At 45.2% G+C, this 23463-nt stretch overlaps 2 protein-coding genes across 5 annotated transcripts in view; one reads left to right on the forward strand and one right to left on the reverse strand.

Annotated features, from left to right (window-relative positions):
• Positions 1-8727, forward strand: part of ano10a (anoctamin 10a) — a 136711-nt gene extending 127984 nt beyond the window's left edge. The window contains exon 13 of the mRNA XM_041189672.1: positions 8143-8727. Coding sequence (XP_041045606.1) covers positions 8143-8232 — 90 coding nt within the window. The 3' untranslated portion in view covers positions 8233-8727. The remainder of the gene's footprint in view (positions 1-8142) is intronic.
• Positions 8728-19896: 11169 nt separating this feature from the next.
• snrka (SNF related kinase a) overlaps positions 19897-23463 on the reverse strand; it is a 35062-nt gene continuing 31495 nt past the window's right edge. For all 4 annotated transcript variants that reach the window (XM_041189663.1, XM_041189665.1, XM_041189666.1 and 1 more), the window contains one exon: positions 19897-23015. In XM_041189663.1, the coding sequence (XP_041045597.1) occupies positions 21827-23015 (1189 nt within the window). In that variant the 3' untranslated portion in view covers positions 19897-21826. The remainder of the gene's footprint in view (positions 23016-23463) is intronic.

Consider the following 23463-nt stretch of genomic DNA (forward strand, 5'->3'; position numbering starts at 1 on the left):
CTCTCTCTCTCTGTCCCCTCCCTCTCTCTCTCTGTCCCCCTCTCTCTCTCTCTCTCTGTCTCCAATCCCTCTCTCTCTCTGTCCCCTCTCTCTCTCTGCCCCCTCTCTCTCTCTGTCCCCCTCTCTCTCTCTGTCCCCCTCTCTCTCTCTGTCCCCCTCTCTCTCTCTGTCCCCCCTCTCTCTCTCTCTGTCCCCTCTCTCTCTCTCTGTCCCCCCCTCTCTCTCTCTCTGTCCCCCTCTCTCTCTCTCTGTCCCCCTCTCTCTCTCTCTGTCCCCATCCCTCTCTCTCTCTGTCCCCCTCTCTCTCTCTGTCCCCCTCTCTCTCTCTGTCCCCCTCTCTCTCTCTGTCCCCCTCTCTCTCTCTGTCCCCCTCTCTCTCTCTGTCCCCCTGTTCTCTCTCTGTCCCCCTCCTCTCTCTCTGTCCCCCTGCTCTCTCTCTGTCCCCCTCTCTCTCTCTGTCCCCCTGCTCTCTCTCTGTCCCCCTCTCTCTCTCTGTCCCCCTCTCTCTCTCTCTGTCCCCCTCTCTCTCTCTCTGTGCCCCCCTCTCTCTCTCTCTGTCCCCATCTCTCTCTCTCTGTCCCCATCTCTCTCTCTCTGTCCCCATCTCTCTCTCTCTGTCCCCATCTCTCTCTCTCTGTCCCCATCTCTCTCTCTCTGTCCCCCTCTCTCTCTCTGTCCCCCTCTCTCTCTCTCTGTCCCCCTCTCTCTCTCTCTCTCTCTCTGTCCCCCCCCTCTCTCTCTCTCTGTCCCCCTCTCTCTCTCTGTCCCCCTCTCTCTCTCTGTCCCCCCCCTCTCTCTCTCTGTCCCCCTCTCTCTCTCTCTCTCTCCGTCTGTCCCCCCCCCTCTCTCTCTCTCTCTGTCCCCATCTCTCTCTCTCTCTGTCCCCCCCCTCTCTCTCTCTCTGTCCCCCCCCCTCTCTCTCTGTCCCCCCCCCTCTCTCTCTCTCTCTCTCTGTCCCCCATCTCTCTCTCTCTCTGTCCCCCTCTCTCTCTCTGTCCCCCTCTCTCTCTCTGTCCCCATCTCTCTCTCTCTGTCCCCCTCTCTCTCTCTCTCTCTCTCTGTCCCCCCCTCTCTCTCTCTCTGTCCCCCCTCTCTCTCTCTGTCCCCCTCTCTCTCTCTGTCCCCATCTCTCTCTCTCTGTCCCCCTCTCTCTCTCTCTCTCTCCGTCTGTCCCCCCCTCTCTCTCTCTCTCTGTCCCCATCTCTCTCTCTCTCTGTCCCCCCCTCTCTCTCTCTCTGTCCCCCCCCCTCTCTCTCTGTCCCCCCCCTCTCTCTCTCTCTCTCTCTGTCCCCATCTCTCTCTCTGTCCCCATCTCTCTCTCTCTCTCTGTCCCCATCTCTCTCTCTCTCTCTCTCTCTCTCTGTCCGCATCTCTCTCTCTCTCTGTCCCCATCTCTCTCTCTCTCTCTGTCCCCATCTCTCTCTCTCTCTCTGTCCCCATCTCTCTCTCTCTCTCTGTCCCCATCTCTCTCTCTCTCTCTGTCCCCATCTCTCTCTCTCTCTGTCCCCATCTCTCTCTCTCTCTCTCTCTGTCCCCATCTCTCTCTCTCTCTCTCTCTGTCCCCATCTCTCTCTCTCTCTCTGTCCCCATCCCTCTCTCTCTCTCTCTCTCTATGTCCCCATCCCTCTCTCTCTCTCTCTATGTCCCACTCTCTCTCTCTCTCTCTCTCTCTGTCCCCCTCTCACTCTCTCTTCCCCTCTCTGTCCCTCTCTCTCTGTCCCCCCCCCGTCTCTCTCTCTGTCCCCCCTCTCTCTCTCTGTCCCCCGTTCTCTCTCTGTCCCCCTCTCTCTCTCTCTCTCTCTGTCCCCATCTCTCTCTCTCTCTGTCCCCATCTCTCTCTCTCTCTGTCCCCATCTCTCTCTCTCTCTGTCCCCATCTCTCTCTCTCTCTCTGTCCCCATCTCTCTCTCTCTCTGTCCCCATCTCTCTCTCTCTCTCTCTGTCCCCATCTCTCTCTCTCTCTCTCTCTGTCCCCCTCTCTCTCTCTCTGTCCCCCCCTCTCTCTCTGTCCCCCTCTCTCTCTCTCTCTCTCTGTCTCCCCCTCTCTCTCTCTCTCTGTCCCCATCTCTCTCTCTGTCCCCATCTCTCTCCCTCTCTCTGTCCCCATCTCTCTCTCTCTCTCTGTCCCCATCTCTCTCTCTCTCTCTGTCCCCATCTCTCTCCCTCTCTCTGTCCCCATCTCTCTCCCTCTCTCTGTCCCCATCTCTCTCTCTCTCTCTGTCCCCATCTCTCTCTCTCTCTCTGTCCCCATCTCTCTCTCTCTCTCTGTCCCCATCTCTCTCTCTCTCCGTCTGTCCCCCCCCCTCTCTCTCTCTGTCCCCCTCTCTCTCTCTCCCTCTGTCCCCCCCCCTCTCTCTCTCTCTGCCCCTCTCTCTCTCTCTGCCCCCCTCTCTCTCTCTGTCCCCCTCTCTCTCTCTCTCTGTCCCCCTCTCTCTCTCTCTGTCCCCCTCTCTCTCTCTCTCTCTGTCCCCCCTCTCTCTCTCTGTCCGCCTCTCTCTCTCTCTCTGTCCCCCCTCTCTCTCTCTCTCTCTGTCCCCCCTCTCTCTCTCTCTCTCTCTCTGTCCCCCCCTATCTCTCTCTCTCTGTCCCCCCCTCTCTCTCTCTCTCTCTCTCTGTCCCCCCCTCTCTCTCTCTCTCTCTGTCACCCCCCCTCTCTCTCTCTCTCTCTCTCTGTCCCCCCCTATCTCTCTCTCTCTGTCCCCCCCTCTCTCTCTCTCTCTGTCCCCCCCTCTCTCTCTCTGTCCCCCCTCTCTCTCTCTCTCTCTGTCCCCCCCTCTCTCTCTCTCTCTGTCCCCCCCTCTCTCTCTCTCTCTGTCCCCCCTCTCTCTCTCTCTCTGTCCCCCCCTCTCTCTCTCTCTCTCTGTCCCTCCCTCTCTCTCTCTCTGTCCCCCTCTCTCTCTCTCTCTCTGTCCCTCTCTCTCTCTCTCTCTGTCCCCCTCTCTCTCTCTCTCTGCCCCTCTCTCTCTCTCTGCCCCCCTCTCTCTCTCTGTCCCCCTCTCTCTCTCTCTCTCTCTCTCTGTCCCCCCTCTCTCTCTCTCTCTCTGCCCCCCTCTCTCTCTCTCTGTCCCCCCCTCTCTCTCTGTCCCCCCTCTCTCTCTCTCTCTGTCCCCCCTCTCTCTCTCTCTCTCTCTGTCCCCCTCTCTCTCTCTCTCTCTGTCCCTCTCTCTCTCTCTCTGTCCCCCCCTCTCTCTCTCTCTCTCTCTGTCCCCCCCTCTCTCTCTCTCTCTCTCTGTCCCCCCTCTCTCTCTCTCTCTCTGTCCCCCTCTCTCTCTCTCTCTCTGTCCCTCTCTCTCTCTCTCTCTCTCTGTCCCCCCTCTCTCTCTCTCTCTCTCTGTCCCCCTCTCTCTCTCTCTCTCTCTCTGTCCCCCTCTCTCTCTCTCTCTGTCCCTCTCTCTCTCTCTCTCTGTCCCCCCCTCTCTCTCTCTCTCTGTCCCCCCCTCTCTCTCTCTCTCTGTCCCCCCTCTCTCTCTCTCTCTCTGTCCCCCCCCTCTCTCTCTCTCTGTCCCCCCTCTCTCTCTCTCTCTCTCTGTCCCCCCTCTCTCTCTCTCTCTCTCTGTCCCCCCTCTCTCTCTCTCTCTCTGTCCCCCCCTCTCTCTCTCTCTGTCCCCCCCTCTCTCTCTGTCCCCCCTCTCTCTCTCTCTCTGTCCCCCCCTCTCTCTCTCTCTCTCTCTGTCCCCCTCTCTCTCTCTCTCTCTGTCCCTCTCTCTCTCTCTCTGTCCCCCCCTCTCTCTCTCTCTCTCTCTGTCCCCCCCCTCTCTCTCTCTCTCTCTCTGTCCCCCCTCTCTCTCTCTCTCTCTGTCCCCCCCTCTCTCTCTCTCTCTCTGTCCCTCTCTCTCTCTCTCTCTCTCTGTCCCCCCTCTCTCTCTCTCTCTCTCTGTCCCCCCTCTCTCTCTCTCTCTCTGTCCCCCTCTCTCTCTCTCTCTGTCCCTCTCTCTCTCTCTCTCTGTCCCCCTCTCTCTCTCTCTCTCTGTCCCCCCCTCTCTCTCTCTCTCTGTCCCCCCTCTCTCTCTCTCTCTCTGTCCCCCCCCTCTCTCTCTCTCTCTGTCCCCCTCTCTCTCTCTCTCTCTCTGTCCCCCTCTCTCTCTCTCTCTCTCTGTCCCCCTCTCTCTCTCTCTCTCTGTCCCCCTCTCTCTCTCTCTCTCTCTGTCCCCCTCTCTCTCTCTCTCTCTCTGTCCCTCTCTCTCTCTCTCTCTGTCCCCCCCTCTCTCTCTCTCTCTGTCCCCCCCTCTCTCTCTCTCTGTCCCCCCCTCTCTCTCTCTCTCTCTGTCCCCCCCTCTCTCTCTCTCTCTCTGTCCCCCCTCTCTCTCTCTCTCTCTGTCCCCCTCTCTCTCTCTCTCTCTCTGTCCCCCCTCTCTCTCTCTCTCTCTCTGTCCCCCTCTCTCTCTCTCTCTCTCTGTCCCTCTCTCTCTCTCTCTCTGTCCCCCCCTCTCTCTCTCTGTCCCCCTCTCTCTCTCTCTCTGCCCCCCCTCTCTCTCTCTCTCTGTCCCCCTCTCTCTCTCTCTCTGCCCCCCCTCTCTCTCTCTCTCTGTCCCCCTCTCTCTCTCTCTGTCCCCCCTCTCTCTCTCTGTCCCCCCCCTCTCTCTCTGTCCCCCCCCCTCTCTCTGTCCCCCCCTCTCTCTCTCTGTCCCCCCCTCTCTCTCTCTCTCTGTCCCCCTCTCTCTCTCTCTGTCCCCCCCCTCTCTCTCTCTCTCTGTCTCTGTCCCCCCCCTCTCTCTCTCTCTCTCTCTGTCCCCCCCCTCTCTCTCTCTGTCCCCCCCCCTCTCTCTCTCTCTCTCTCTGTCCCCCCCCCTCTCTCTCTCTGTCCCCCCCTCTCTCTCTCTCTCTCTCTGTGTCCCCCTCTCTCTCTCTCTCTGTCCCCCCCCTCTCTCTCTCTCTCTGTCCCCCCTCTCTCTCTCTCTCTCTCTGCCCCCCTCTCTCTCTCTGTGCCCCCCTCTCTCTCTCTCTGTCCCCATCTCTCTCTCTCTCTCTGTCCCCCCTCTCTCTCTCTCTCTCTGCCCCCCCCCTCTCTCTCTCTGTCCCCCCCCTCTCTCTCTCTGTCCCCCCCCCTCTCTCTCTCTGTCCCCCCCCCTCTCTCTCTCTCTCTGTCCCCCCTCTCTCTCTCTCTCTCTGCCCCCCTCTCTCTCTCTCTCTCTGTCCCCCTCTCTCTCTCTCTGTCCCCCCCCCCTCTCTCTCTCTGTCCCCCCCTCTCTCTCTCTCTCTCTGTCCCCCCCCTCTCTCTCTCTGCCCCCCTCTCTCTCTCTCTCTCTGTCCCCCTCTCTCTCTCTCTGTTCCCCCCTCTCTCTCTCTGTTCCCCCCCTCTCTCTCTCTGTCCCTCCCTCTCTCTCTCTGTTCCCCCCCTCTCTCTCTCTGTTCCCCCTCTCTCTCTCTCTGTCCCTCCCCTCTCTCTCTCTGTCCCCCCTCTCTCTCTCTCTCTCTCTCTCTCTCTGTCCCTCTCTCTCTCTCTCTGTCCCCCCCTCTCTCTCTCTCTGTCCCCCCCTCTCTCTCTCTCTGTCCCTCCCCTCTCTCTCTCTGTTCCCCCCCTCTCTCTCTCTGTTCCCCCCCTCTCTCTCTGTTCCCTCTCTCTCTCTCTCTGTCCCTCCCCTCTCTCTCTCTGTCCCCCCTCTCTCTCTCTCTCTCTCTCTCTCTCTCTGTCTCTGTCTCTCTCTCTCCATCTCTGTCCCCCTCTCTCTCTCTCTGTCTCTCTCTCTGTCCCCCTCTCTTTCTGTCCCCCCCTCTCTCTCTGTCTCTCTCTCTGTTTGCCTGTGCCCCCCCCCTCCCCCGCCCATCTCTGTCCCTGTGTCTTTCCAAATGCGCACTAGAGATAATCAGTTTAATTGTATGGGTTAGTTTAGTTTCCAAGTTATAAGTGGAGCTACATCTTTTATAGGAGGTGACCGACTGACTGCATCGCCAAAGACACCCAGCAGCCCATCTCTCTGCTCCTGCTGTCTGAGAGCACCCAGGATGTGCCAGTATTGCCTGCGCAGCCATCCAAAATATGCAGTCACCATTGACCCGCTGGGATTTTATTTTTTGTTTATGGAAAGAGTGAAGTTGCAAGCTCGAGGTGTTTTGCACTCTTGGATACAGCTGTCAAAATGCATTGTCCCACAGGAGTGAATTAAGATCGCAGCTGTTATATATTCCCATCTATTTCTATCAGTTAGAAACTACTTGACATTGTTCAAAGGGCTGAATGAATGAAAGGCTTCAAATTGCCTCACTGATTTCTTTAATTACCCTTGTGAAATGCATGCGCAGCTTCCAGTCCAATCTGAGCGAATGCAGACAAACCCCTTTAACATGTTAGTGCGTCATTTGCAGAACGCTGGTCAATAACTTTTTGACAAAACTAAGCAGCAGATAAATCTATTTTAGCCAAATATATTCAAGGAATAGTCACAGTGACAAATACACTTCCACCATTCCCACAGAGTTCAATTTATTCAGTGAGTGAGCTTGGTTATATCTGCTGTTTTTGTTGATGATCTGGAATTAAACCCTCATTTGGTAGGGAGATGAGCAAGTGACTGATCTTTCACTGGTGAGACATAATTTTCAAACTGTGAAGATACAATTTATTCACAACATCGCAGCTCTGTTTTAATCAATGCTTTTTAATAAGCTGTGGTGGTGACAGCATGGCACATACGTCAGTCATACAGGATGGAGTTTAAAATAGGTGAACAGTCTGTTTCTTCACCTGGAGAGGGTGTATGTAAACCTCCTCCTGTTTTCCACACAGCTCGATATTGATTTCTGGATGGGGTGTAAATCAGGCCCTAAGCTCATCACCACCACCTTTTCTACATTTAACAGTAAAAGTGAAAATGTACTTCCGAGTATTAAATTGTCAAATCACTCTTAAATGTTTTTTTTTTTAAAGCCCTTATTTGATTCTGTTCAAGGTGAGATGCCCAGTTTGGGGAGAGTATTACTTTTATTCATCTCATGCCAGTAGATTTGAGAATCTGTCTACTTTCCCTCAGTCCTTTCCCTTTTATTTCTTCAAGCATTCATCTACTTTCCTTTTGTAAAGCTGTTGTAGATTCTGCATTTGTTTTTTTTTATTCGTTCATTCATGGGCTGTCTGTATCACTCACAAGGCCAGCATTTTTACCTTGCCTTTAAACTGTGTGTCTTGCTAGACCATATCAGAGGGTGGTTAAGAGTCAACCACATTGCTGTGGGTCTGGAGTCACACGTAGACCAGACTGGTTTAGGACGGCAGATTTCCTTCTCTAAAGGACATTAGTGAAACCAGATGGGTTTTTACAACAGTCTGGTAGTCACATGGACACCATATTGAAAGTAGCTTTGTATTATGATCTTATGATGTAATGAATACTGATTTTTAAAACTGTATTGAAATTCCACAGCAACTGTGGGAATTTCTCTGAACTCGAGTCTTCGGATTGTTATTCCGGGTTTCTGGATTTACTAGTTAGTAACATGACCATCAGATCTCCTCCTGATTCACTGCTGTTCTGTTCATTTCAAATTTAATCACTGAAGGTGCCTTTCCTTTTCCTATTCTTCCTACCAGAATGCATTACTGCACCTTGTTTCTGCAACCACAACCTATCTGCCCATCTTAGTCAGCCTGCCTATCTCTTTCGTAAACTCACAATTTGCCACCTTCATGATTTGGTATCCATGACCAAATCCCCTGTCCTTTTTCCTCAATTCCCACGCCCAGAGCTTTTAAACATAAAAACAGCTCCAACACAGACCAGTTCGGAATACCACCCCTTCCAGTCAGAGAAACTGGTACCTTGTGTTCAGTATCAATCTAACTCCAGATATGTACTGCATAGCCAGCTACAGAGTAAACCTCTGTCCCAAACAATGTGTACTACCCCAACCTCGGAGCAACATCCTTTACTGATGTTTCCTGTGTGATGTTTCTGTCCCTAACACCAATCGCCTGTTCAGCTTGTCCGAGTTGAAATGTCCACTAGGAAGAGCCATTTTGTTCCGTGAGCCTTTGTTGTTCAGGAAATGCATTGTGGATTCCCAAGACTTAACAAATGGTGGAGAGAAAAGATTTTCATCCTTCCAATCTGAATGGGACATGAATGCAATACTGTACTTATCATGTTATTAAGGCGGGAAGCATAAAGTTTTCTGGACCTTTTTGGTTAATATATGTTTGTTCCCACAGCAAATTAAGGAAGCTGACGAGTCACTGACAAAGGAACAGCAACATGCTGAAACGAAGACTGAAGAAAGCAAAGCAAAGAAAACTTTGTGAAAAGTGACACATTACTGGCCTTTATCGGATTAAGCCATATACCAAGTTGTATAATAGACAAATAGTGGGTGCGAAAAATATGCATTGCATGAAAACTCTCCACAGCAATGCTGCTAAATATATTCCACTTTTGTAAATGTATCCATTAATCCTTTTGCATGATATCTTTGCATGGTTTATGTATCAAACGAGGATGATTATTGCTGCTGAATAAGGCATCAACCAGGTATGTGGATGGTGAATGATGATGATGATAATGATGAGAGAGATTTATTCTAGTAGGTGAACATTTTAAGCTGCAACTTCCAAATGAGCAACATTTCAACCAGGTAGCTAGAAATGTTCAGTCACTGTGCAGTGGGGTGAATGCTCAGGACCTAATATGGGGTAAAATAATTCCACTGGTCTTTGTCTTGAATTTTGTAAAATATGGAATGTTTGTGTTTAAAAAAAATTCCTTGTATAAATCACAATAAATGAGATTGCACTCCTTGACCTACTGGCACCTTACTTTGCAAAGAGTGTATTGGAGCATGTGGCTTCTGGATCTTTTCCCTGCCCAGATGAAATTACATTGTTTCATAATTTTGCCATGGTGAGATTTGAACTCTTGATCTTGGGGTTACAAGCCTAGTACCATAACCACTTGGCTATCATACCAGAACTCAGCATATGGCTTCTGAATCCACAATGTTGATAATTAAGTAATTGCAAATTAGTCATTGTCTTGCTTGACACCCGGTTTTTATGAACCAGGTTCATGCTATGCTGATGGTAGCCTTTTTAGCTCATGAATATTGTGTAATTGTTTCCACTTGTGGGAAAATCCAAAACTAGGGGCCATAAATATAAAGTAGCCACTTATAAATCTATTATAGAGTTCAGGAGAAACTTCTTTACCCAGAGAATGCAGAGAATGTGGAACTCACTGCCACATGTAGCATAGATACATTTAAGGGGAAGATAGATAAATACCTAAAAAGGTGAGATGAAGTGGGAACTTAGGATACTGTTCTCTCAGGTCTAGTCCTAATATTATCAAACCTGCTGTCAAAGGTGATGCTGCTGTTGTCTGGTGTACTGACCTCTATCAAGCAGAGGCTGAATGTCAATTCTCCAACACTTCCTCCTACCTCCCACTGGACACATGAACCAACCATCAAACATCATGCCATTGTTACCAGGACCGTTACTGACCAACACCTCATCTTCCGACTAGGCACTTTACAGCCTTCCGGACTGAATATTGAATTCAACAACTTTAGGTCTTGACCTCCCCCTCCATCCCTACCCCCTTTCTGTTTCTTCCCCCTTCCTTTTGTTTTTTTTCCAATAAATTATATAGATTTTTCTTTTTCCCACCTATTTCCATTATTTTAAAATATTTTTAAATCTTTTATGCTCCCCCCACCCCCAATAGAGCTATACCTTGAGTGCCCTACCATCCATTCTTAATTAGCACATTCGTTTAGATAATATCACCAACTTCGACACCTATGTGTTCTTTTGTTCTGCTGTCTGTGACATCTTTTGATGATCTGCTTCTATCACTGCTTTTGCCTACAACCACACACCCCCTCCACTTCTCTCCCCCCATCCAACCGCCCCCCCACCGCACCCCTCCACCTTAAACTAGCTTATATTTCACCCCTTCCTGGGATTCGCCTAGTTCTGTCAAAGGGTCATGAGGACTCGAAAGGTCAGCTCTTTTCTTCTCCGCCGATGCTGCCAGACCTGCTGAGTTTTTCCAGGTAATTCTGGTTTTGTATTTCCAGCATCCGCAGTTTTTTGTTTTTATCTCCGTTACTGACCACATCTCTGGAGATCTTCTCTCCATTGTCACTAACCTCATGGTCCCCCAACTTCCAACAACTTACTTCTACCTCTTTCCCAACATGCACAACCGGGACTGCCCTGTTGCACCTATTGTTTCAGCTTGTTTCTACCCCGCTGAACTGATTATTTCCTAACTCAGTCTTTTTCTCCCCTAGTCCAGTCTCTTCCCACTTTCGTCTGTGACTCTGTCACTTTAATAGTTTCCAGTTTCCTGGCTGTACGCACCTCCTTTTCACCATGGACATCCAATCCCTTTACACTTCTAACCCCCACGAGGATAGGCCTTGTGGCTCTCTGCTCTTGCTTGAACAGAGGCCCAATCGGTCCATATCTGCCACCCCATCCTCCTCTGCCTGGATGAATTTGTTCTCACTCTGAACAACTTCTCTTTCAACTCCACTCACTTCCTCCAAATAAAAGGTGTTGCTTTGGGAACCTGCATGGGTCCCAGGAGGATATGGGGATATGTGCCACTTGCTGCTTTCACCTGAACTGGAAAATTTCATTGATTTTGCTTCCAATTTCCACTCTTCTCTCATTTCACATGGTCCATCTCTTCCCTTCCTTGACTTTCCTGTCTCCATCACTGGCATAGACTATCAGGCAATATTCACAATAAACCCACTGACTGTCACAGCTACCTTGCCTGCTTCCTGTAAGGGCTCTATTCCATTCTCCCAGGTTCTGTCTCTATCACATCTGTTCGAATGATACAATCTTCCACACTAACACTTCTGATATGTCACCCTTTTTCCTTGACCAAGGGTTCCACCCACTGTGGTTGGCAGGACCATCACTGTGCCTGCTCTATTTCATACACTTCCACTCTCACCCTTCCCATCTGTTCCAGAACCATGAGAGGCATCTCCTTGTCCTCATCTTCCACCCCACCAGTCTCCATATCTAATAGACCAGCCTCCACCACCTCCAATGTGTTGGGTGGTGGCGTCATGCTGGAAGGGGCAGGAAAGGAACAAAGGGACTGTTCCCTCCATGACATCCAGTCACAACCAACACCCCCTCCCTTTTCTATGATACCTGTCCATACAAGTGGAGGAGATGCAGTACCTGCTCTTTTACGCCCCCCCACCACCAACCCCCCAACCCCGCCGCCGCCTTACTATCCAAGGCCCCAAACACTACTGAGTGAAACAGCGATTTACATGTACTTTCAATTTAGCATACTGCAGCAGTTCCCAAAATGGTTGCGGCCCCAATTGGCATTGCACAAACAATGAATGGGATCGTGAGCTCCCCCTTCTCTGACTGCGCCAGCACTTGGTCCTACCCTTGTGCTCTCCCTCTCAGTTGTACCGTTGCGATCTACGCTTTATTGCTGCAATATTGAAATGAAGTAACCTCAAACAGGGTGGTGGTGGTGGCATAGTGGGCTGACTGATTGCTGTAAAAAACCCATCTGGTTCACTAATGTCCTTTAGGGAAGGAAATCTGCCGTCCTTACCCGGTCTGGCCTACATGTGACTCCAGACCCACAGCAATGTCGTTGACTTTTAAATGCCCCTGACCAAGGGCAACTAGGAATGCTGGCCTAGGCAGCAATGCCCACATCCCATGAATGAATTAAAAATACAATTCTATGGAAAAATAATTTCATCCTTCTCCCATTTTACTGGTTCCTATCTTGGCAGTGGGGGCCTGGGTTTGATATCAGTGAAGCAAAGGGGCTGATTACAGTGTATGGGTGGGGTTGGGAGGAGAGCTTGATAACTGTACATGGGATTCAGTGGGGGAAGAAAGAGTGGCTGTTACACTGCTGCTTTATTGATTTTTTTTGGCAGCTGGGGCCACATTAATATTCAAATGTTAACATGGGGTCACATTGGAAAATAGTTTGGGAAGAACTGGCACACCGTATTCACTGCACATGATGCAGTCTAATCAACACTGATGCCATGAAGAGATTATCTATAATGTTCTTGGAAATTATTTTTTAAAATAAAGAGTTTAGTGGTGTGTGTGTCTTAACTGGATTAAAACCAGCTAGTCTGGGTGCTTTGATGTGTAGAAAGTAGGTGGTTTGAAATGGTAATTAGATAAGCATGGGGAAGTTTAGAAACAGAGGTGTCAAGGGGGCAATTTGCATTTTTAAATAAAGCATTCAAAAGAACGGGTGAAATCTTGCACCTAGCTAGAAGCAATTTTGTTTTAAAAACTTACTAATAAATTTGGCAGAATCAAAGGATGTTATTGTTAAAAGAGATCAAATTAAAAACTTAGTAACACAATGGAAAATTTACTTTCAAAGAGAAAGGTAAGGAGAAAGGAGATTGCGTGTAAGGTAGAGGCATTTTAAGATCCATCAAGTGTGAGAAGCCTCCAGCCTGTAAACCTCAAGTCTGCCTGCAAGGACCCAGAGCTGAAAGAAACACATTTTGAATGTGACTGTCCAGGGTGTGGTCTCTTTAAATCTGAGTTTTACCGTTGTCTTAACAGGGGTGTAAGAGAGTCAGATTAACTAGGGTATTTTTGTAGTTCTTATAGTAGTAATTTTGTAGACATATGCATGTGCTTACAATTTTTCTTGTATTAATAAATGCTTAATTTAGTTTTATATAAAAAAACCCTCGAGATTTGGTGGTCTTATTACTTCTGAATTCAAAACCTGCATCTCGACATATACAAATTGCAAAAAATGGATTAAGACAGTTGTTTCTTCTTTCCCTTTGAGATTTGAGCAACTCATTCATCCTTTACCATCAGCTGTGTTATAATAATTGAGGGCTCGTCTGGGAATATACTTGAACTTTCTTGATCGTTTTTTTGGAATTGGTGAATCTTAGGGCTACGAGTACGAGAAGCACTTTAAGCACTTTGAATTCAGGGGTGGGCGTGAGGTACTTTTGAAGTGGCGAGACTGCAAAAATGGCTGTATCCATGGCTAAATCTTTTTTGGAAGTAGAAGATATAACTGGTTGGGTTACAAAAAGTATCGAAGAGTAAGCCAACAGAATAGGTGGATAAATTACAATTGGGGTTATGCGCAGGGGCTAGGAAATCAGACATAATTGAATTGATAGCACAGCATTTGAAATTGGAATGAATACCTATTTTGAGTGCATATGAGTTGGTTCCTGAAGGGTTTCAACAGAAACTTAGGAATATGAGAAAACAGCCTGGGCAAACTTATACTGAGTTTGAAAGTAAAACGAAGTAATTTTGACTGCTGGATACAGGCGTTAAAAATAGAGACAGCACATGCAGCGCTTAGGGAAGTAATTTTTTTGGAAGAATTTAAAGATTCAATTCCTTCAGTAGTGAGAACCCATGTGGAGGAACAGACGGTTGATTCTGTAAGACAAGCAGCAGAGATAGCTGATGATTATGAGTTAGTTCACAGAGCTAAATCTTTTTTTGTCACCCATTTAAATCCGAAAAGGATAGAAAGCAGGAAGGTGAAAGGAAGGTAGGCAGTCAGGGAAGAAGAGTTTTTTTTCAATAAAAATGAAGGCGCAGAGGGTAGATGTGACATTCGAAAGTTGAGGTGGTTTCCTTGTAATAAAGTGGGGCACACAAAGTCAGTGTGTGGAAATTGCAGGAAAAATCTGTTGGAATTATTGGTGTGTGGAAAAGTTCTGGAAGTAAAAGTACTGGGGGTTCTGAGGTTCAGGCACAGGAGAAGCCAGTGGTTTGTGGGTATAAGTAAAATGGGGAATCAGTTATAGGTAAAGAAGTGGGAATGTGTTCACAGTTTACCCAAGAGAATTCTAAGGAGCAGGTTGCAGAAATGTTTAAAGACTTTGTGTGTGAAGGGAACATCCACGTGTACAGGGTGGAGTAGGTAAAGATGCTAAAATTTTAAGAGACACAGGCTAGTCAATCCTTAATGTTGTGGGATAGTGTTATTTGTTCAGAGGGAGTATTGCAGGAACAGGTGACAAAAAGTGGGGTTCATGGAGATGCTAAACCTATTCCATTGTGGAAGGTAAATTTAAAGAGCAAACTAGCAAAGTGACTGTTGGGGTGATGGAAAAATTGCCCATTGCAGAGGTTCAGTTTATTCTGGGCAATGGTATAGCTGGATTACAAATGTGGGTGATGCCTATGGTAGTTGAACAGCCTGTAGAAGTGGTTTCAACAGTATTACAAAAGGAGCATCCTGGATTGTTTCCAGATTGTGTGATAAGATCACAGGCTGAAACAAGAAAAACAAGGACAGGCAGTTCAAGGCAGGAAGGTAGTGTTGAAATCCAATTAGCAGGCACTGTGTTTGATAACATTGCTCAAAGACACAAGAGAGGACCATTCAGTTTAAGTGTTTAACTCAAAGCAGTTAATTGAGTTTCAGCAAAAGGATTTGCAATTAAAATAGTTATATCAGAAAGCTTACTCGGAAACAGAAGCAAAATATATCCCAGAATGTTAGTACCTTAAGGGTGATATTTTATTGAGAAAATGGAGGCCGGATCATGTCTCAGAAAATGAAAGCTGGAGGGAGGTACATCAGATTGTTATCTCATTAGGGTATAGAAATGAGACTGAGGATTGTTCATGAAATTCCAATGGGGGTTGGGGGTGGAGAAGAGACATTTAGGAATTAGGAAGACAGGCAAAAGTATAGAAACATTTTTATTAGCCAGGATTTTTAGGGATGTAATCAAATTCTGTAGAACATATTACACATGTCAGTTGATAGGGAAACTACAAGCAGTGATTAAGCTGGCACCTTTAATCCCAATATCAGCATTTGAAGAACCTTTTACTAGGGTCATGATTGATTGTGTAGGACCCCTCCCTAAGACTAAAATTGGAAATCAATATTTAATGATAATAATGGATGCATCTACCAGGTTTCCTGAAACAATACCTTTGAGAAATATTACAATTAAGATTGTGGAAGTTAACTAAATTTTTAACAAGATATGGTTTATCTAAGGAAATAAAATTTGAACCCTGATCTGATTGTATGTCACAGCCATTTAAGGAGGTAATGAACAATTTGGGGATTGTTATGACAATGCAGTTGGTAAAGCTGAGTTATTTAAAAATCCCAAAGGGAAACTTAAAAATATAGGTTATGACAGTTGCTTAAAGTGTTATGTTTGAGATGCAACTTTAAATTCAGGAATCAGACCACCAGTTCGAGAGGTTTTGAGATCAAACTACATGAGACATTTATTAATTTACACAGGTTAAATATATACACATGGCTACAAATTACTATCATAACTATTAACAAATTCCCAAACTAACCTCCATTAAGGTAACAACCTATAGACTTTAACCAGACACAAGGTAAAGCATTTTCACCTTACAAATTCAAACTGAGGTTCCTTTCACTTTGGTTCCTTTGCAGACACAGTGGTGGGCTTACAGGCTTTGATGTTACATTGCCTCTGCCCTGCACACACAAAACTGTTATCTGTTATACCTAGCACATCTCATTGAACTTAAGTTCTCATTGTATCACCAGCCCCTTTGAACTCCACCTCTTCTAACAATAAAACTCCTTTCATTGTACCAATTTTATTATTAATATAAACATTGCGTGGTCTCTTCTAGCTAGGTGCCAGATTTCACTCCCCTTCTTGAATGCTCTATTTAACAAAATGCAAATGCACTCTGCTTCTCTTACATCTCAAAACTAGTATACATCAAAGCACCCAGACGAGCTGTCTTTAATCCAATTAAGACACACTAACAGACTAACCCTCTTTTTTTAAAAAAGATAATTTCCAAGAACATTATTACATCAATAGCTTCATGACAGGGATAAAACAGTTTAAGCCAACACCTTATCACCCAGACACACAAGGGGCTTTGGAAAGATGGCATCAAACTTTAAAAACCATGACAAAAACAGAATTACCAGGAAAAACTCAGCAGTTCTGGCAGCATCAGCGGAGAAGAAGAGTTGACGTTTCGAGTCCTCATGACCCTTCCACAGAACTTCAGTTCTGTTGAAGGGTCATGAGGACTCGAAATGTCAACTCTTTTCTTCTCCGCTGTTGCTGCCAGACCTGCTGAGTTTTTCCAGGTAATTGTTTTTGTTTTGGATTTCCAGCATCCACAGTTTTTTGTTTTTATCTTTAAAAACCATGATGAGTGTGTACCATCAGGATTATCCACAGAATTGGGATAAGGGACTACCATTCTTGTTCTTTGCTATTAGGGACGCTCCTAATGTATCGACTGGTTTTAGTCCCTTTGAACTAGTTTACAGTCATGAGGTAAAGGAACCACTCAAATTGATTTATGAGAAATTGGTGGGTCAAAATCCAGAAATTACTTTCCTGGATTATGTATCAAACTTCAGAGAGATTAGACAGAGCATGTGAGTTGGCTAGGGAACATTGAAAGATATCACAGCAAGTGATGAAAGTTAAGGCAGATAAGAAAGCTAAAGCTCAGTTTTCTTGCTGGAAAGTACTAGTTCTGTTACCAGTACTGGGGAACTCATTAAAGGCAAGATTTAGTGGGCTTTACTGGATTGAAAAGAAATTGAGTGAAATAAATTATTTAATACCCCAGATAGAAGAAAGCAGAGGGTGTGTCATGTAAATATGCTTAAAAAGTACTTTGACAGGGAAGAGGACCAAAAGGAGGTGTTAGTGGTGGTAGATGAGATAGAGGTAGAAATGCAAGATTCTGAAATTTATTTCCCTCCAATCAAATGTGGTTGCTCCACTGACTGAACTATTAAAAAACAAGAAGTTTCAATGGACACTGGAGTGTCAAAAGTCATTTGATAGTTTGAAAACTGCATTAACTACGAGAACAATTATGCCAAGGAATTTAAGTTGACTGTTGATGCCAGCGATATAGGCATTGTGGCCGTACTGTTGCAAGATGACGACACTGGGATTGAAAAACCAATAGAATTTCTAAACAAATTTTGAGATAAAAGTTCAAGGCTGTTTAGGCGGAGATTGTTACTACAACCATTTAATCTACAGATAATACATGTTCCTGGGTGAGAGAATCTGATTGCAGATGTGTTATCAAGAGTTTGAAGCTTGAAGAAAAATTAGACATTTCAAAACCCTGACACTGAACTGGATTGATTTCTGCTGATACTAAGGATTTGTATATACATTATGTTAATACATGCATCGGGTAGTGTAAGTATATAGTTAAGTGTAGGAGATAGTGTAAGATGGGTTATTAAAAATGAAGCCATCTTTTAAAATTATGACAGTTCATTTTTCAATAAGGAGGATGTCATAAAGAGATAAATATCTATAATGTTATTGGAAATTATGTTTTAAAATAGAGTTTAGTGGTGTGTGTTTGCCTTAATTAGAGTAAAGCCAGCTAGTCTGGCTTTGGATGTATAGAAAAAAGTAGGTTTGAAATGATAATTAGATAAACATGGGGAAGTTTGGAAACATAGGTGTCAAGGGGGCAATTTACATTTTTAAATAAAGCTTTCAAAAGAATGGGTGAAATCTTGCACCTAGTTAGAAGACATCAAGCAATGTGTTTATTTTTTTAAACTTACTAATAATATTGGTGGAAACAAAGCATGTCATTGTTAGAAGAGGTAAAATTAAAAACATAGTAACACAATGGAAAATTTACTTTCAAAGAGAAGATATGTATAAAGGAGAAAGGAAATTGTAAGGTAGAGCCCTTTTAAGATCCGTCAAGTGTGAGAAGCCTCCAACCTGTAAGCCTAAAGTCTGTCTGCAAGAACCCAGGGCTGAAAGAAACTCATTTTGAATGTGACTGTCCAGGGTGTGCTCTGCCAGGTGTCTCTTTAAATCTATGAGTTTTACTGTTGCCTTAATGGGGGTGTAACTGACAGTCAGATTAATTAGGAGATTTTTGTAGCTATTATAGTAGCAATTTTGCAGACATAAGTACATGCTTACATTTTATCTTGTATTAATAAATGCTTAAAAAAAATCTCAAGACTCGGTGGTCTTGTTATTGCTAAATTCAAAGCCTGCATCTCGAAACATACAGATTGCAAAAAATGGATTATGACAGTTGTTTCAAGTTTCCCTCTGGGATTTGAACTCAGCCTTTACCATTGGCTGTGTCATAACACTGGGGAAACCACAATGCAGATGGGGTGACCGTTTTGCAGAACTCCTCTGTTCAGTCCACAAATATGACTTGAGCTTTCAGTTGCCTGTCACTTCAATTCTCCACCTTGCTTACTCTGACCTTTATGTCCTCAGCCTACTACAAGGGTTCAATGAAGCTCAATGCAAACTCAGGGATCTTCTGATTAGGCAATTTACAAACATTGAGTTCAAAAATTCTAGCTCATAACCTCTACCTCAGTTGTGTTTTGTGTTTCTTTGCTTGTTTGTTCCCCCCATCCCCCTCCCCCATTTCCTTTAGATTGTGTTCAGACCTTTCACACCTCCACCAGACAATCTTTTTTCTCACTTCTCATTACCTCTTCCTTTGGCCTTGCACCATGTAACCTTTTGTCATGTAATCTGTCCTATCCTCCACCCTGTCTAACCAGCGATGCCCACATCCCATGAATGAATATATATTTAAAAAACATCACAGACCTTTTGTTCCCCTTCCCACCCTCAGTGATTTTAACAGCTACTGGATGGTGCTCCGACTTGCTATTGTGGTCAAGTTTGGCCGGATGATTGCCTGTAGAACACAGGGCAACAATATAGAGACAATGGTTGAATGTTCCGGCTGATCCTGCCAGAGAACATGGGGCAGGGTCTGGGTGAGGGGTCCCTTGAATTAAATACCAGTGACTAGCACCTGTACAGTAAGCAAAAACCTGTACAGTAAGCAAAAAAGCCCGATGCTGCCAGACCTGCTGAGTTTTTCCAGGTAATTCTGTTTTTGTTTTGGATTTCCAGCATCCACAGTTTTTTGTTTTTATACCTGTACAGTAAGGGCTGATCTGAAGTGCACGCTGGTTTGATGAGTCCAAGAATCCTGGATATGCCCAGAACGAGGATATTGATGCTACACAGTCAGTGACACCTGGCTAGCACCCACAGTAACTCCTGGAACCCCTTAATGGCTTTACTCAAAGCATCAAGGTTCCAAAACACAGCCCAGCCTCAATCACTTGCTCTTCCAGCCATACTTACCTGCCATAACTCCAGCCAGAGTGTGCATGCTGGAAGGGCTAGGATTTTTAGCCAAATCTAACTAAATGCACCACTTCCATGAGTTAAGATATAGGCAGCAGAGTTTTGGATGAGCTGAAGTTTACAGGAAGTGCACATTATCAATGAGAATATTTAATAAGAGGTGACCTTGCCTCGAGTCAGTCTCACCTAGAACCTGGGACTGGAATAAACACCATCCGCAAAAATTTGATCATATATTGCATGAGCATCCAGTTTCTTCATGGAACCTCCTGAAAACAGTACCTGACTCCAAATATTGACTTTTATGGTTTAGGATCCAAATAAAGCACAATTCATGCATTTATCAGAATAACAACTGTCATATTGCTAATGATAGGGCAGCAGCAACAGTATTCAAGACAAATTCCCCCAAAGGATTTTTTTTGGAGAGGGTTGTGCACTGGCATTTAATTACATCCCATAATGAGTGCCTGGTACTGGGGGGAATAAATTGCCAATGTACTGATGTTTCTTCTAAAGCTTTCAACTTGGCCACAGTATGTTTCTAATGTCACCAAGCATACTACAACAATGCTATAGGGAATCTGCAACTTTTGTGCCAGTCAGTGAAATGGTATTGAGGTGGGCGAGAGTTATTGCAAAAAAGAAACAAAAGGCAGACAGGATGTGTTAAGTTTTGTCAAAGCAGCATGTGTACATGTGCAAAGGTCAACCCTAAGATTAGGCTGTCTCTTCATACGCAAATAAAAGTTTACATACCCATGGTTTGAAAGACACAACAGACTGATTATAAGTCAGCCACACCATTTAATTCAGATGTAAATATACCAATTTGAATTCAGGTTGGGGCATGGGATGCCACATTTTCAGACTATTACATTATTTGGTCCAATAACATTCATAAGTAGTGGTTACTCTTTCTGTTCTTTGCACCAAACGATGCATCACAAGATACAACACATGCACAATCATTTACTTGGGACAACTCCATCCAGAACACACACAAAGTTTAACATTGGGTGTTTCCACCTACATTAATCTATTACGAATTGACAACTGTACATAGTTACTGCTGTTACCCTCAGTACCATGTATACACAAATATTTACAATTCTTGTACAAATACACAGGGTAGGAGAGTTCCAAAAGGTGCCATCACAAGGCTGTACATAAAATATTGTATAAACAAAACTATTTACAATAATCCAAAAACTTAGGTGCAACTACACAACTGCTGTGAATTCCCTTCACTATGTATATATCTCCACAATTAAAATCAGGTTATTAAAAACTGGAATGCTAATATAGTGTGTGTGTGTGTGTGTAAATGACTAACCCACCCCTTTTCACAGGCAGTATTTAATTTGGAACGTACTTCATCACTAGATGATTGACTGGAAGGTTTTTCCAGAGTCCCACAAACCTACATTTTAGAGAAGCAGATGCAGAGATTTCCAATGTCTGTGACGTTAGGGAGGACAACCCTGAAGAGAATAAATCCAATACCTATTACAGATTGAAACACAGCTGACTTAATGATGGATTAGAAAGGGTTCACTTGGTTTTTTTTTTTGAAAAGCTACTCCCCATTAAATTTAACACAAACATGGACAATTCCTGTAAATGACTGAAGTTCCGATTATCTATCGGAACAGATCATTATCTATTCAGATTCAATCAGCACTGACCCATCTCTCCTACTGGTCATCATAAATGTGTGTCTGAAGCCTTAAAACGTCAATCTGCAGGTATCTGTAGATTATCCCTTTCCACGCCAGGAAAGGGGTGGGAGGCATTTCAAACCTTACACTGCAACACATAAGCAGCAAGTAATTCACATTTAAAAAAAAGTCACAGCTACACTGACAAGTCTTTCCAACAAATTACATCTTATTGGCCTGCAAGAGACAACACAACTTTGCTTCATACATTTCCAGTCACTACAGTACATGGCCTACCCCATTGAACTGACAGAACAAGCAGATGCAAACATACACAGATGAAGAGACAGGCTAGCCTGAGTGCAGTGCTTTCTCCATTAAGGGATAGCATGGTGTTATGAGCACTGGCAGAGTTACTTACCACCATCTCTGTCCATTTATAGCACCTTAAAATTCCTGCTCAAGTTTGCCTTATCCTGAGTTTAAGTCAATGTGGACTAACTGGTACTGATGTGAGTTCACTGCAAATAGGTTAAGACTCTCCATTGTGGCTGTTCTGCAGAATAGCCGTTCATCAGCCTTGGAATATGGAAATACTTACACAGGAGCGGCAATATTTCTGTTATTGCTTTGGTTCTTTTCTGTCAGATGCACTGGAGTATGCCATTTAACCTGTGTTCTTTGATCAGATGGTTTAAAACAATATATTTTGTTGCATTCTCCCGTAAGTGCTACATTTAGAGCTACAAAGTGCTCCATTTACTTAAACTGCATTTAGCTCCATTAACAAAGCATAACAAACGGGTTGATGTTAAACTCAAGTTAATACAGATATTAAAATTCTGCCCAGCTCATGTTTTGCTTGTTGGGAAATTAAAAGTAATAGCAAGCAGCATGCACAAAGACCATGCATTGTCAAGATTTTGAACAAACAAAAGCAAAACAGCAATAAATAACTCTCAAAGTCCATTTAAAAGCTCAAGACTGAAAAAAGATATTTCACTGTGCTAAGTAAGTCACAAACTGTAACCAGCAAGGACAGTCAGATTAGGCTATTTAAATAACTTGACAGCAGCTAGTCTGACTGGAGGTACACAGCAACCCATCCTTGGGGTTCCGCTGAATATTCACAGAAATTGTTTTCTCGCAGAGAGGTAGCTGTAGAACATTATTCTTCAAGTTCATGTTGTTCTCTTTTGACATTTCAAGCTCATTCAGCAGGTCAGCCACCTGGTCAGAATAGGACTTCCTGCAGCAGGAGGCAGCGGCTCGCTCCATTATACTGCTGGAGGCAATGCACATTTTCCAGGCTGATTTCTCATGTATTCGAATCGCTGAAGTTGGCTCAATGATGTATCTGCTACCATTGCCACCATGCAATTGCGAACCCAGGCAAAGACTCATCAACTTCAAGCTCTCCATCAAATCCTCCGCAGCTTTGGACGACGGTGAAGTATTTCCCTGGGTTGTACAGCTGCGAGTTGTTGTTCCCGTGTTGCTGGTGCTCCCGCCGGAGTCGTTTGAAGGGCTGCTCCCACCTTTGTTACCATCACTTGGGCTGCTCTTGTCAAGGCCAGTGTTACCATCACTCGGTTTGCCCTGCCCACTTCCATCTCCTCCACTCCCCGGAGGCCCCTCGCCACTGTCACGACGATGCCAGGAGTAAGTAAATCCTCCATCTTTGTCTAGAAGTCTACGGCTTTCTGAATCATCATCGCTGGTTTCTGAGCTGCTGCAACTCGAGCCTCGCCCTTGACTTTTCCGCTTGTGGTACCTTTTGTGCACCGTGCTTGGAGAAGCTATGTTCATCTTTAGTCGACTGAGTTTGGGGGGCAGGTTTTCATCCATGTCAAAGTCATCATCTGACTCCCCCTCCTCAAAGATCTGATTGAGGACAGGAGCACTTTTCCTGGTCGTAAGCCGGTTTGTTATAGAAGGCTTACGTCGCAAAACTACTTGAGCGGGAAGAGGAGCTGCTTTTTTGTCATCCTCATCATCCTCGTCATCCTCCTCCACCCTGAACAGACACGTCCTATTGCCTGCACCAGTCTTTCCAGCTGACCCAACGGTTGATGTCTCTTCTTTTTTTGCAGACTCACCAGATTTCATTCGGTGCCCATTAATAATGGACTCTGCAGTGCGGGCTGGTGAACAGACAACAGGAATAGACACAGGATGGATGATGGGTGATGTTGTGATGTCTTCAATATCCTTGGGCACATCAATTTTTGTAGGCCAGGACTGCCTAGATTTGAACAAAAACAGGGAAAGAAAGAGAAAACAAAAAGCTTTAATTCACCCATTTTGTTCATTTCCTTCCAGACTTTAGTATTGAAGTTAAATTTAGATTTACATTTCAGCAAGTTAATGATACACAGGATGGTCATGTTTAACATTAGACAATCAGGCTAATTATACTTCCTTACAGTCTTAACAAGTCCCTCAACATCACAGTAAGTTTATGATAAGAAGTAATACTTTCCAAACAGTGGAGAGAACAAAACCAGTAAATCCACTACACTAAAGGAACAGTACTCGCTACTCTTGAATTTCAAGGGAGAATCAATACAGACACTTCAAGTCCTGCAGATGTACATCTCCTATAACAAAGCTGAGAGAGTGGCTCCCGACAACTGCTCTTCTCAGAAAGTTATCAAGTGTTTCATGCTCAGGCAGGTCCTATAAGGCAATGG

This window comes from Carcharodon carcharias, chromosome 6 (assembly GCF_017639515.1).
Source record: "Carcharodon carcharias isolate sCarCar2 chromosome 6, sCarCar2.pri, whole genome shotgun sequence".
NCBI classification, from domain to species: domain Eukaryota; kingdom Metazoa; phylum Chordata; class Chondrichthyes; order Lamniformes; family Lamnidae; genus Carcharodon; species Carcharodon carcharias.